The sequence below is a fragment of the Rhinopithecus roxellana genome, chromosome 4 (genome assembly GCF_007565055.1).
Source record: "Rhinopithecus roxellana isolate Shanxi Qingling chromosome 4, ASM756505v1, whole genome shotgun sequence".
NCBI classification, from domain to species: domain Eukaryota; kingdom Metazoa; phylum Chordata; class Mammalia; order Primates; family Cercopithecidae; genus Rhinopithecus; species Rhinopithecus roxellana.
In genome coordinates, this window is record NC_044552.1 from 127,221,909 (window position 1) to 127,237,173 (window position 15,265).

The 15,265-nt window shown below is 35.5% G+C and overlaps 1 protein-coding gene across 7 annotated transcripts in view; it reads right to left on the reverse strand.

The window, feature by feature from the left end:
* The window catches only part of LAMA2 (laminin subunit alpha 2), a 676,086-nt gene that overhangs the window by 263,909 nt on the left and 396,912 nt on the right, over positions 1-15,265 (reverse strand). For all 7 annotated transcript variants that reach the window (XM_030928801.1, XM_030928799.1, XM_030928802.1 and 4 more), the window contains exons 13-15: positions 11,974-12,075; positions 9,896-10,107; positions 1,449-1,560 (exon numbers count right to left, since the gene is read on the reverse strand). In XM_030928801.1, the coding sequence (XP_030784661.1) occupies positions 1,449-1,560; positions 9,896-10,107; positions 11,974-12,075 (426 nt within the window). The remainder of the gene's footprint in view (positions 1-1,448; positions 1,561-9,895; positions 10,108-11,973; positions 12,076-15,265) is intronic.

Consider the following 15,265-nt stretch of genomic DNA (forward strand, 5'->3'; position numbering starts at 1 on the left):
GATTATGTTGTATGTACTTACTGATAATTTATGCAGGTAAATTTACAGAATTTATCAGACATATCTAGAATGTATCAAAAATATTTTTGACGGAGAGAAGGAAGAGACTAAAAGCATAGCCAATTAAGCAATTGTAATATTCAAGTAATTTTATATTCAATGGGCTTTTGGAACTTGTATAAAAGATAATGCAAAGGATGAGAATAACATATGTGGAAACAAGCATTAAAACAAGAGTAGAATTAAGTTATGTATTATGCCAATTGAGAGAGGATCTTCAAAGTTCAAATAGAGCAGTCTGGTTGGAATCAAGAGCGAAAGGCTCTTGTTTCATCAAATACAGTGTATGTTTTATACGTAAAATCAAATTTAGGTTGACATAGCTAATTGATATCCATAATTATTTTGATCTTATCTACATGAATTTTGGAAAAGCAAGTACTTCTATAAGTTATACCTAGTTTTATTTCTAGAAAGGTGAATCCGAGCTCAGTTAAAGGAAACACAGCTGTCATGAACATGACTGTGTATCTCTAGATGTATGCATTATTTTTCAAGTACGAGAGAACCGACAAAGCAATGCCTAGAGTATTTCTATAAATGGCATAATGAGGTAGTGTTCTGAAGTGAAATATCTCAGTACACTCAAATGATTCCTTAAAGGCACCATTTTAAAGAAACTAAGCTCCTATTTATCTGCAAGCCATGCCCTCTGTCAAGGAAATAATGTTCACATTTTTTGACCAGGTTTCAAGTAAAACTAATTTTCAGACAATCTAAAAGAAAATATATAGAAGTAAATAAAAAGTGTTACCTTAAGATGACACACTGTGATATTAAGTAAGAACCATTTATCTTATTATAAATCTAGGATACGGAGACAACAATAAATATCTCAAACATTAGGTGCTAAACAAATGAAAGACCTATAGGCAATTTTCTCTATCAAGGTACTTTTTCTATATATTATGTTCTTGACATTCTGAAGATTGTAATGCTTCAGATGATTGTGATTTGGTTGTATTCTTAGAAATGAAGTAGAGGAAGAGTGTGATACATAGAATTAAAAAATGAGAGAAAAGTAAAAAAAAAAATACAGTGCTAAATTTTGGATAACCATTATGATGAAAATGAAGATAAAATATTTTGAAGTGTTATTCTGCTACCATCCAGCATACAATAGATCAAATAGATAACAAAGACAGAAACATCAGATTTTCAGTCATAGGCAATATATCTCAGAGAGAAACAGTTACAAGATGAAATTATGTGGTTAATACTCTAATTGAAAGCCACAGCTTTTGGTAGACATTCAAGTTTCTTTTTTAAGTGATACCCATTATCTGTGTAATTATTGATAGAAAAAAACAGCTCTTATTAGAATAGGTTATTGAAAGCAATGTTGAGGGAAGTTTGAATGCACTGAGGATGCATTATTGCAAGCTTACTTCACAAGAGGAGCCAGTATACCCTGGTGGGCACTGACATACTTCTACAGCTGCTGCAACGCTTCCATCAGTAGGATAGGAGACAGCAGATTCAAGGTTAACAGAGCTCAACCTATGGCAGAGAAAAAAAGAGATGGTGAATAAGTAAAGTTCTTAGGTATTATACAGCTGTAGGAATCATATAGCAACAATGACATAAATATGAGCCAATTATGTATGCTGAGAAAGGAAGCTGATGAATACTATAACTAAAAGCTCTGGTCGTCTGTCATATTAGGTCGAGTTGGCTCAGTCTAAAGTGCTGACAATCACTACCAACCCCAAGTGCTGAAGAGATATGAGAATGTTCTTCCTCGTCTCTTGGCTCTTGGCTATGTGCTTTGATTTTCATTTTTTGAAGATAGACAGACATTTTTAAAATCATATAGTTAAAGGGATTTTTAAAATGGAAAACATTCCAATGACTGCTTCATTTCTTTTAGTGCTTAAACAAGGAAAGCAGAAGTAGACAATATTAACATTCCATCTCAGCTTTTAAATTGAAATAAAAGATGAAACCATTGTGTTTTCTTTTCCTTTGAAATAAACCTGCATGTTTGTCATCAGTATAAGCTAAACTTTCTCAAAATGCTCAGTTGACTGACTTAGAATGATTTCTGGGATTTGTTTTTGTCCTAAATTAAATCCATTGTTCTCTGTATCTATGGCCTTCATTTTACAGGTACATTTTTACAATCTGGTGATGTTGGTGGAGTGATTTGGCATAGCTCATTATTTTAGGGAAAAGCTGGTTTGGCCAAATGGAAAATTGGAAAAAATGCTGTCACACACACATTTCTTTTCTTATTATGCATTCATGATTTAAATAAATGTTACCTATATCTTACTTGCTTTTCCTACTTTTGTGTAAAAGGACATTTTAAAAGCTTAATTATTAAGAATACAGTTTTGCGAGTCAAATAGACCAGGATTTATGTCCTTTCTCTGATATTTACCAGCCTTGTGGCCTAGAAGAAAATAACTTATTCTTTCTAGACCTCAATTTTTTCTTCTATACAATGGAGATAATATAATAGTCCATATACCTTGAGCTTGATTTAAAAGGAAAATGAATATAAAGTTCTTATACAATATGTAACACACAGTAGGTTATTATGGAATACTAGACATTTTATTAACCTATTTTCATTGACTGTTGAAACCAAATAAAAATGACTACATGAACATTACAAGAAATACACTTTTTACTATTTGTATCTCCAAATCATTTTGGTGTATGAAAATACTTTTTAAATAAACTCTAAAAGTACATAATTAAATGACTACTATTGACTCATAATAATTACAGTTTTAAAAATTACTGATAGACATTTCATAGCATATGATATGCCATCTTGTAACCATAAGAAAGAAGCAACTGATTCTTGCTATTGCCTGCATTTTCAGTTCCTTTCTCAGGAGTGATGGTAGATTTTTATTGATCAGTGATTCACACTTACCAAATAACTTGTTAGATTTGGGAATCAATGCTGGGAATTTGGGAATCAAGCCAGAGACCAAAGCTAAAAGGCTCATTACAAGGTGTAAACGTATCTTCAAAAATGATGATCTTTACCCAAATTGTAAGCTTTTCCGCAATAGATTTCTAAAATTTTCATTGCTTTTACCCCCGCTTTGCTAAGCCTAGACACTTGACAGTACTTTTGAATATGTTTGAGTTCATATATGATCAGGAAGCAGAAAAGGAAATTAACCCTGAAATCACCAAATATAGGCAGTTGGATGGAATCATCCTAGCTGCTGAGTGCTAGGTGGCACCCTCTAAAGACATGTAAATTATCTTTACCTGTAAATAAACTCATCCAACACTATTAATTGAGTGCTACCTTCTCTAGAGGCACATTTTGGACAACCTGGTAGAAGGTCCTAGATTAGGCAAATATCACTGTTCTACAGTGTTTAGGTTACTTGTGTCATCTGAAAATCATTAAATGTTTTATTCCCCTTTCACCAAGGAACCCTGTCAATGAAAAATGCAGTGTCACAGGCATTTCTTTTTCTTGTCATTAGTTCAGGTGCAATTCACATCACATAAAATTAAGCATTGTAAATTATACATAGAGAGGAAGTTTGATGTTTGGAGTAGGATGGACATTTTCAAACCTATTTAAAATTTAAAAAATAAATTGTACAATTCTGCCTTTTAGTACATTTACAATGTTGTGCAGCTACTACATACATCTAATTCTAAGACATTTTGTCAGCCCAAAAGAAAACCCAGAATCCATTAGGCAGTCATTCTCTATTCCCCTCTTCCTCTAACCCCTGTAAGCTAACAATCTGCTTTTGTCGCTATGAAGTTACCTATTCTAGATAATTTCACTGTAGCATGTATCAGTATGTCATTTCTTTTTATGACTAATATTCACTGCATGTACATGCTACATTTTGTTTATTCATTCATCAGTTGATGAATATTTGGATTGTTTCTACCTTTGAGCTATCATAAATAACGTTGCTATTCATATTCGTGAACACATAATACCTATTTTCAATTCTTTTGGATATATATCTAGAAACAGAATTTCTGGGCCTCATAAGTCTCCTTAACACAACAGGGTTTGGAAGAGTTACTAAACTAAGACAGTAATTATGTTGGTACAAGCTTATGGGCTACTCCTTGAGAACAGAAACCTGTCCTGCCATCTATACAAGCAACATGATCATGTCCACACATGTTCAGTAGTTCAGTAGACTTTTGTTGAATGGGTGAACTGATGAAAGGTTGGATGGATGAGTAGATAGACGAATAGATGTATACAAAAGTAACTGACTAAATACTTAAATAACAAATGAATAGATGAATGGAAAACAGTTCTATTACAATCAATGACTAACACACTCCATGACAAAGGATACAATAAAGCCTACTAACCACATTTCAGACAAATAAAATCAGATAAGTAAAAGACAAATTACTTGTTTGATTTGACATAGAAAATGAACGGAAACTGTTATCGTTAGAACTTGAGGCCAGAGACCAGAACTCACCTGAATGTATTGTGAAATCTAACTGCCTGGAATTAATGGACTGTCACTTGATAAGCCTATAATTCCAATCATTTTAATTTCAGAATTAGATGATTTCATGGTTGATATGCTAGTTGATTATCATACAATAGATCACTATAATTTACTAAACAGCAGATTGATTAACTGTATCTAGATACAGCCCAAGAATTTCTGATATAAAATTGACATGCAACACTTAAAGAAAGACTTCTGGAAATTTCAAAATAGAAGAATGAGCAATTGACTACTTTAAGAAACGGTTTTAAAAAAGATACAAAAACAAAAATATTTTCAGTGAACTGACTAATTTCATTTGTCTTTTGAACAACAGATGTTCCTCTCCTTAATCTGTGGAACTATTTTGAGCTATGAGAAATTTCAACACTCAAACATCCTTCCCAGTAATATTCCACATTAGTATTCACTGAGCAATCCCAATGTTCATTAGGTTCTGCTATTTGTTAAATGGGATTTTAATGTGTTTAACAGTTTCAAGTGTTACTCATGAAGAAGGCTGCAGTTTATTTTTTTTCCTTCAATATGGTCATTTTCTTGATATCAAGCTGTATTCATTTAAATACATAATGTTGGCAGTAATAAAACACTGAATTTTGGAGATGCATGAGCTATCAAAGAATTGTCAACTAAGTCAAATGCTTTAGCTGACTTTCTCTTCTTATTTTTATGCCTTGAAAATACAGAAAAGATGATGGATGAAGAGAGAGGACATAATTATACAAGCTACTATGGAAAATATTGGAATTATTTCAGAAACATTGTCCTGGTGCTGCTTTGAAGATTGTTCTCAATATTTTTGTTTTACTACATTTCCCACCAGAGTAAGACATGCTATATTATACTAAAACAACTGGCTCAAAACATTATACTTTAAAACAACAAAAAACCCTTGATGTTACAATTGTCTTTTTTCTATATATATAGAGAGAGAGCAAGATATTTTATCTAAACATTTTCAATCTCACATCAAGTAAGAGCAGTAACTGACAGAATCTGATAATTTTGCAGCAATTTATTAAAAGTGTATTAAATGCTAACACAAGAATTCATCTCTTTCTTCTTAGTTCTACCAGTATGCACTGTGCACACTTCTTCTGCACTATTTACATGCACTGTGCACACTTCTTCTGCACTATTTATATTATCATAAATGTACAGTATGTATATATATATGTATCTGTCTTCTCTGCTGTAAAATGCCTTCTTTGAATTGAATGATCATTTGTCCACCTTTGTATCCTTATAGCCTAGCCTAGAATGACTGCTTCTTAATAGTTACTACTTATTGTCTACTATCTTCTGTGCACTATGATACAGGCTGAAAAGACATTTCATTTAAGTATCAATAAACAATTTAACAACTCATGTCTAGTCACATTTACAAATGAAGAATCTGAGGCTCAGAGAAGTGAAGAGCCTTGTCCAACATAATACCATTAGCAAAGGGTGCAGCATAGATTCAAACCCAAGCACGACTCCAAAACCAGAGATCTCCTTGTCACCCTGCATTGCCTCCCAACATATGCTAGATACTATTTCAGGTGCTTAATATACATTGTGTTTTCACTTAATTGCCAATCTTGAAATTTAGACATTGTTTCTGCCATTGTATAGAAGAGGAACTGAGATTTAGAGAGTTAATCATGGAAGGTGCTCAGTAAATATCTGCAGACTGAACGAATCGAATACTTATGGAATAGCATTGGGAGGTAGTCAAAGATAATGAGAAGGAAACGTAGGGTAAAATTTTGGCTGCACCTCTTACCAATAGCCGGATGCCAAAGGAGCTGCAATAATCTTTTTAAGTCCTAGTGTAATCAGCAAAATGTCTTCAAAATGTAGTTATCCAAATCATTAACTTCAGAAGGCAGAGGTACACTGTGTACCTATCAATACTATTTATATGGTTATCAAAGACTCCTTTGCTTACAAGAATTTTTCTAGATTATTATATAAATTCTGTATAATCTTTTTTGACCCCAAACCCCAAAATTTATACTAAAAGTTGTGTAAAAATACCTTGCCTTGAAAATATTTTGTATTTATTTTCAAGCAATACTCATGAGTTGTATCAATGATAAAGTCATGATGGACTCGGTTATGCTGTGGTAACAACTCCAAATTCTCAATGGCTTCACAGAAAACAAAGGCTTACTCATGTAAAATCCTCTACAGGCCTGGGTGACTGTTAGGGCAGGTGACCTCTGTGTGCTAAATCTGTATTCCAGGCTGTTCTTTTTTTTTCTTTTTCTTTTTTGACAGAGTGTCCCTCTGTCGTCCAGGCTGGAGTACAATGGCGCGATCTCGGCTCACTGCAACCTCCGCCTCCCAGGATCAAGCCATTCTACTGCCTCAGCCTTCTGAGTAGCTGGGATTACAGGTGTGCACCACCATGCCTGGCTAATTTTGGTATTTTTAGCAGAGACAGGGTTTCACCATGTTGGTCAGGCTGGTCTCGAACTCCTGACCTCGTAATCTGCCCGCCTCGGCCTCCCAAATTGCTGGAATTACAGGCACGAGCCACCGCACCTGGCCCCAGGCTCTTTTTTAATCTTCTGGTTGCTGAGTAAGCTGCAGAGAGTCTCACATTGTAAATTCAACGTTTAACCCAGGGGGAAAAAAATACATTTCTGCCACAGTTCATTGGCTAAAAAAAGTCATATGACACATCTACCCTCCAGGGTTAGAGAAATGCAATATCTCTTATGGATGAGATTGGAAATTTGGTGAACTCTACTAATGTCTACTGTAAAGTAAGAGAAAAATACATTTTGTGCAGAGTTCTGTGTCTAATGTAGGTGCTTCATAAAAGCCTTTCTTAATTTAAAGACCAAGGATGTTACTAAATCCAAGGCTTGGAGAATTTAAAGGAGAAAGATGCACAGTTCAGTTAGGTTGATTTCTCTTATACTCTTAAAAGAAGAAGGAAAAGTGTTCTACTTTTGCCTTCATCTTCCTAGTGAGGACAGTGAGAAGAAAATAAATTATTTTATCTAATGAGTATCAGGATTCTGGAAAAAAATGACAGTAAGAACTGTCATATGTATGGAAATACCAGTATGTGCCTTTCTCTAGAGGTCTCTAAGTCTTAATGGTATTTGGAGAAAACGTGATCCTTTGGGATGAAGTAGATGAGATAGAAATGCTTCATATTTGTATGCTGGGTTATCACTAGCCAAGTGCTTTTGCAGCTCTGTAATTCAATTCTTGCGGCGACCTTTTGAAGTTGGCAGGGCAATTGTCCTTCTCCTTATTTTACAGATGAAGTGATTGAAGTCCAAAGAGGTCAAAACCATACTTATGTTTACAACTATTAAATAGCTGACTTGAAAACAAAAGTCAAAATCCTTGACCCGCAGTCCAGTTCTCCTTCCGTTATACAATTCCGTCTAACCATATAACTGGAGGAACCTAAGCCCATTTGCTGAAAGAACTGCCATGGAAGTAAATCCACTGTAAATATGTCTAAATATGAATTTTTGTTGAGCTTCAATTTACTCATGCTTGCACACAAACAGTATACCAAGTCGGAAGCCTACTGTGGAAGACAAGTTGAAATCAATTCAAGTAATGTTTTGCAAATATGACTCAATCTACTAGTAGATCAAAGATAATATATAACGAGCTTACTGACTGACTCCAGATTCATGCTCACTTTCAGCTCACCTGAGTGGGTAGGAGTTTCAAATCTGACATTGGCTTTTACTTACTGAACCACAGTGCTTTAGGTAATATAGGTGACAGAAAGTAGCCACCTGCTTGGATTAGTTCTTTTGTCATTTCACAGAGTCGCACTGTGAATGCATTCCTCCTATATGGCGAAACCTCAGAAGACTGCGAATGAAACCAGTGATTTTAAGATGGGTAGATACTGAAACTGTCTGACATAAATCAGGGGGAAATGTCTCTGTATTAACTAGCCTGAAAAGCAATGCTGACAAAAATAAATAAGGCCCCCTAGCCACTTTTTTTTTCAATTTGGTTGTCATTCATTTTGAAAGCCGGAGGACTCATCTCTTTGTACTGTTTAAACATCATGACAATCTCTATTTACTAAATGGGAAAAACATAATTAATTCCTAAGTGCTGCTTCTCATCTCCATGGTATTTTAACCCAGCTTCTAGAAGAATTGCCTATGCAAAAGAGGTACATTGTTTGGCAATGGTTCTGTTTATGATTCTGCAGTTCTCTCCTTTGGGAAATGGTAATAATGATTAGACTAAGTTGAAATATTACCAGTGAAAGGCAAACTAGGCAGCACAGGGAAATGATGGGGCACAGGGAGGTGAGAGGTGGTAGTGTCAGCAATAAAAACTCCAATACTGGAGGCATTGCTTTCATTAAAGGTATACTGGGTTGTCAGGCTGGGGTCACATTTGAACATCTAACTTAATCTGATTTAGAAGGAATTTCCTATGACATCCTGTGTTACTTATTATTAGAGTAGAAAAGAAGAAGGGTAAAGAGCCCATTCAGACACAGTTGAAGTTAAAATTCTGTCAGATAAAAATGTCATTGTTTTAAAAATAAAAAAATATAGCAGCCTATGGCAGTTAATCAGACACAAGCAGATTTGGTTCAAGTCAGAGAGTTTGCTATTTAAAAAACAAGGGGGAGCGGGGGAGAACAAGAAAAAACTGAAAGTGTTCTAGGTGATGAGCACTTTCCTAATTATCACGTATCACGTTAACAAAGACTCTGAAAAGTAGGCATTAGTATATCTACTTTACACTGGAAAGAAACGTTCCTCGAGGCCTAATCACTTGCCCAAGGTCACACATACAATAAGCAATAAAGCTTATTGAATTTCTACTCAGTTTGGCTCCAAAGTTCATATTCTTTCCTTTATACCATGTGGCTGTTATAGTCTTAAAGTGTTTTATAGTGAGATCGGTGGTTACTTAAATGAAAAGACTTACGTTTCTTATTACAATCTATATACTATTAAGCCAGAAACTAGTTAACAACCACTGGAAGGAAATATTTTAGAAACCGCTTTCCGAATAAGAGTGCCCTGGAAAGTATATCTTTTAGTTTCCCACTCTGAGCCATCATAAAGGAGACTTTATTTTCCAATATAACATTTCTCAATATAGGAATCATTATTGATCACATGTTCTGACACAATTGTGAACGAATCATCAATAATAATAAAAACCGAGACGAATTTATTCTGGGCATTTAAAACTGTAAAGGTTTAAGAGGAAACCCTTTCAGAAAACTAGGACTCTGTTCTTATCTGCTCTTTGAAGACAGCAAATCCTAGGTGCCTTAAAAAATTCACTACTGGGGCGGCTCCTGCACCTTTGCCCCAAAGCAAATGTGTGGACGTTGGAGCTGCAGTTCTTGATTTTACCTGAAGATGGCATCCATCCCAAAGCTGTATGTGATTTGTAGGAGGACTCTCTTCAAATTCGCAAGTACTGTCATAAATTCCTTTCTACTGACTGGAAAATGTGTGCCATGTATGGTAAATGATTCTTCTTTAAGTACTAATACATTAATATGTTCTTCAGATGGGTGCAGGTACACCTCATCTTGGGCTGTGCTGATTCTCAAGTCATTACCCTAAAGGGAGGCAAAAAAAGAAAGCAAAAAGGGTAAAACTGAAAAGAGGGCACAAAAGTGTCAAACATATCTATATTTGGATCCTCCACCCTCAATAGACTTTTAACTTTTTAAATTTATGTTTATTTTTTATTTATTTATGCTTTTTGGAGACAGAGTCTTGCTCTATCCCCCAGGCTGGAGTGCAATGGCGTGATCTCCGCTCACTGCCACCTCTGTCTCCCAGGTTCAAGCAATTCTCATGCCTTAGCCTCCCTAGTAGCTGGGATTACAGGTGCCTGCCACCAAGCCTGGCTAATTTTTTGTATTTTTAGAAGAGGTGAGGGTTTTGCCATGTTGGCCAGTCTGGTCTCAAACTCCTGACATCAGGTGATCCACCTGCCTCAGCCTCCCAAAGTGCTGGGATTACAGGTGTGAGCCACCACGCCCAGCTTTAGTAGACTTGTATTTTTGGGCTGGCTTTCCCTATCATTCAGGGAATATATTTGTGGTATACATGAAGGGAAGGCAATGCAATTTCAATATTAACCTTAGCCAAATGCATTATGAAGCATATGCTTCTTGCTTCTTGGTTTGGCATGATGTTAGTTCCCCATTAACTAAAATAATAGCTACCTGACAAATCATAAACATATATGTGATTACAAACACCTCAAATTGACAAAAGTGCACAAAAGTTACATATTTCAAATATATTATTTTATGATGGATGTGGGTTGTGTAGAACAATAGGGAAAGAAACTTAAAACTGAATTAAGCTATTATTTTAAAGGAACTTTCTACTTGGAAAAAAACAAACAATAAAAGAGACTGCAGTCTAATTCTCAAAATAGGATAATGGCATCTAAGGAGTATATTGAATGACCTATGACATTTAGGTAATCCTTCTTGTCTTAGTTCATTCACATGAATGCTACGCAATTTCACCCAACACTTTGCATTTAGAGAATTCCTTTCATCTTAAAGGAATTCCAAAGTATACATCTAGTTGCCATAGATATATATACACACACACACACACACAGAGAGAGAGAGAGAGAGAGAGAGAGAGAAAGAGAGAGAGAGAAAGAGAGAGCAAGAGCAGACCACTTCATCCAATACTGGAAAATGTCCATTTTGAGAAAAGAATTTTTTATTTTGTCATAGATTCACATGTATGAAAGTTCCAGGACAGAAGAACAACAGAGCCTGGTGCTAAATTAACATCTACCCATTTGGAATCACGAACATGCATGCACATGCGTGTCTCTGAATATGTATCAGTGTCGAGGGGAGGGGATACATTATTGGAAAGAATGGATATGATAAGAAAGGGTGGCAGAGAGCCTCTAAGGAAACTTCAGGCTTCGAGCATTTTGAAATTGCCTATGGCCCTTAAAATCTTGAAAGCAAGTTTCTCCTGTACCTTTCTTACCTAAAACAGGATTTTGAAGTTGAGATTAAACTATCACTAAATAAACAAGCTTCCTGTTTCATTTTATTTTATCTAATGTAATCAAGGAAGTAGACAATAAAATCTACCTGGAAGCAAGCTAAAATGAGAAAAACACAACTATGTAAATTAGCATGTACCTAAACACTTTCATAATATTTATATTTTGGAAACATGGTTCTTATGTTTGAAATTTCATTTCAAGTCTGGTCTAGAGTTGTCCTTTATCGTTCAAACCCAACAAATATACTCAATCTTCTAGATATGTCTCAGAGTGAAACATAAGAGTGGCATTAAAAACTCCTCAGGTATATATTTTTAGTAGTCATGTAAGTCAATGTCAAACAAGGCAGGTAAAAAATACAGTACTGGTAACCTCAAGTAACATAAGGAAGTAACATGGGTGAACATCAATGATGCTCTCAGTACTCTACCTCTAAGATAATCATAAACTGGAGAACATGTTCTGTATCTTCTTCCTCTTCTTCCAGGTCATATGATATGGTAAATGTCAACTGTCCTCCTACTGCTGGGAGCTACAAGACAGAAGATGCATAATCATTACAGGATAGGAGATGGGCTATTAAATCATATTTTACTTATTGTTGTATCAGAATTTTATTGTTCTAGAGGGCAGTATTTGCAAGAAGCAGAAATCACTGGAGTATGGAGTGGGAACGATAGGCATTTATTTAGGAGTAAGCTTTTACAAACCTTACTCATCAACTGCAAGGCTGACACAAACATAAATTTATGTATTATTTTCCCCAGTATTGCAGGCTTGCTGAAATAGGTTAAGTTCCATGAAGCCAAACACCAGACTCTCCTGTCATCTTCTTAGTCTATAGTTTGAGCTTTACAAATCCCAGAGAACGATCTTTGTCAAAATTGGGAGATTTCTACCCATCCCTGAGGGTCACTCACTTTCTGTGAGTCTGTATTCTTTCAACAAAGACATCCCTCCATTTGACAGGCACTTTACATAACCCATACACTAAGCTGAGAAATGTTATTGGTCAAAGAAAAACAAAAGGTTAGCAGCAAGTTTTATTTTATATTAAAATTCAATCAAAACAGCCAAAGAAGGTATACTTTCCTCTGTGCAATTTAATAGGCTTAGTTTAAATAAATATTATCCACTTTTCATTAAGAGAACTTCTTTCCTTCTAACATACATGCCAAGCCCCATGTAATATACACTTGAGGTTTACATTTTTTGACATTGACAGTCACCTTGTAGAAATTAAGAAAAAAATGGGAAAGCAAGATCATTTATAGGACAGGAATCAAAACTGAAGTTGTGAGTGACAGATTCAATGCAAATACTGCAATCCTTTTTTTAAAATTCCACTCCAGCACTGTAAATAGAGACATTCATAAAACAAAGCTGATGATCTGTATTCTGCTGCTTGCTCTGTGCTGACATGCGGAGACCTGGCTTCGCAGGGTTGGCTCTCTATGGCCGTTCATGGCCGACCCTGACCAGAAAGCAATTCCGGGCTGGGAGTGCACTGGATGGAGGAGGAGGAACCCTGATTCCTCTTAGTGTTCCACAGAGAATGGCACATAGCTGGCTATGGCTGATTAAACAGGATTTTATATTACAGCTCTGCAATGTCTTCTAAGAGCTTATTACGTGGGGCTCTATAAGGAATTTAAATTCAGAAAACTGATTCCTCTAATCCACTGAGAAATGGCCTTATTCTAACGTCTTTTCACATGTAAAATAATAAACATCTGCCTGGACTACAGCACTTGGCATTATTGTGAGTAATGAGGGGTGAACCTATGTGGAAGATTTTAGGTTCTATTAAGATAAACATCCAAAATTTCGCATAGCATGCTTCTTCAGATCAGCTACACATTTTCTCAATAAGAGGATTCTAGAAAGGCAGGAGAAAAAAAAGTTTTACATTGTATATATTTCAAAAAAAAGAATGAACTATTTAGAATTTCCTAAATTAATAAATATATTTGAAAGGAGGTTTGGGAAGAATATTGGGATATAGACCTATAATGTTCCAAAACTTTTGAGCTTCCAAATCTATTTTGATTATTTAAAATTTGAAGTACATGCTATTTTTCTTGAATATGGCTTCTCTAAAAAGGAAAGAAAAATATCAACTTAATATATGAAATCACCATATATGCTCAAATAAAACACATTTTGAATTAAGGATAATTTTCCATTTTGTCAATAAAAAGAGTCAAATTGTGTGTAATTTGAATGTCAAAACTGTTAGGACTATAGATGAAGTAGAAAAAGATCACCTATGATATCTGATTTGCTAATGTGTTTTTCGTATCTATTTATAATAAAGTCACATATAATGTAAACTTGCAGCAGTCCCCAACCTTTTTGGTATCAGGCACTGGTTTCATGGAAGACAATTTTCCCACGGACGCAGAGGAGGGGTTTTGGGATAAAACTGTTCCACGTCAGATCATCAGGCATTAGATTCTCATAAGGAGCATGCAACCTAGATCCCTTGCATGTGCATTTCACGCACATGCTCCTATGAGAATCTAACGCCTGATGATCTGACAGCGTGGACCTCAGGCAGTAATGCTCACTTGCCTGATGCTCACCTCCTGCTGTGTGGCCCAATTCTTAACAGACCATGGACCTGTATAGCCGCGGGGGGTTGGGGATCCCTGACATAAAGTAAAATAGTAAGAGAGAGAAATTAGAGGTCGAGAAAGGGGGAAAGACGAACAAATAAATATGCAGAAAAATAGGGGTGCCTTACCCATGTCAGAGATAATATAAAACATGAACTAAGGAATAGAAATAATTTACCTTATTCTGCTGAGGGCTAATAAAAATAGCAACAATAGTAAAACATTGTTTTAGCTCATATTCCATAAAATAATTTTTTTTTCTAAACTCTCTTATGTGTCTCTGATATTCATGTTTGTCATTATTACAACATATTTTGAATCGCCTGGAAATTGTCGTGAGTGAAGCTGTTTCACTTCCACTTAAGTTGTGTGAAACACAGACCATTCAAAAAATTTTCAGGATACTGTTACTAGATGTTTTTTCCCAAGCCATGAGTACTTATTTACAATATGAGAATCAATATCTTTTTCAGTCACCCTAAAGGTATGTGTTTATGATCACATTTATATAACCAGTTAGTCAAGTACTTACTTAAGTAATTCTTTCTTTCTTTACTTTTTGAGATAGAGTCTTACTCTGCCAACAAGGCTGGAGTAGAGTGGCTCAATCTCAGCTCACTGCAACCTCCTCCTCCCAGGCTTAAGCAGTTCTCATGCCTCAACCTCCTGTGTATCTGGGACTACAGGTGTGTGCCACCACGCCTGGCTAACTTTTTGTATTTTTTGGAGAGATGGGATTTTGCCATGTTGGCCAGGATGGTCTCAAAATCTTAACCCAAGCAATCTACTCACCTCTGTCTCCCAAAGTGCTACTGTGGTGTGAGCTACTATGCTCAGTCACTTAAGTAATTCTTAAAAGGATTGCTTAAGATATCACTCTGCAATTTAGAGGTTGTACCCCTAGGAATATTAACTTATTATTTTTAAAATTCCTTTCTTTCTATTTTTTCTCCAACTCCACAATCTTTCCATAAGCTGTAAAATCAAGCTTTTCCTGGTGTTGTCTCCAGCTAATGTGTCTTCCCCAAAGAGTACATACCATTGTATAAGAGACTTTGCAATGAGTCAGTTACAAGACAACACTTTTTTTTTCTGAAGGACGCT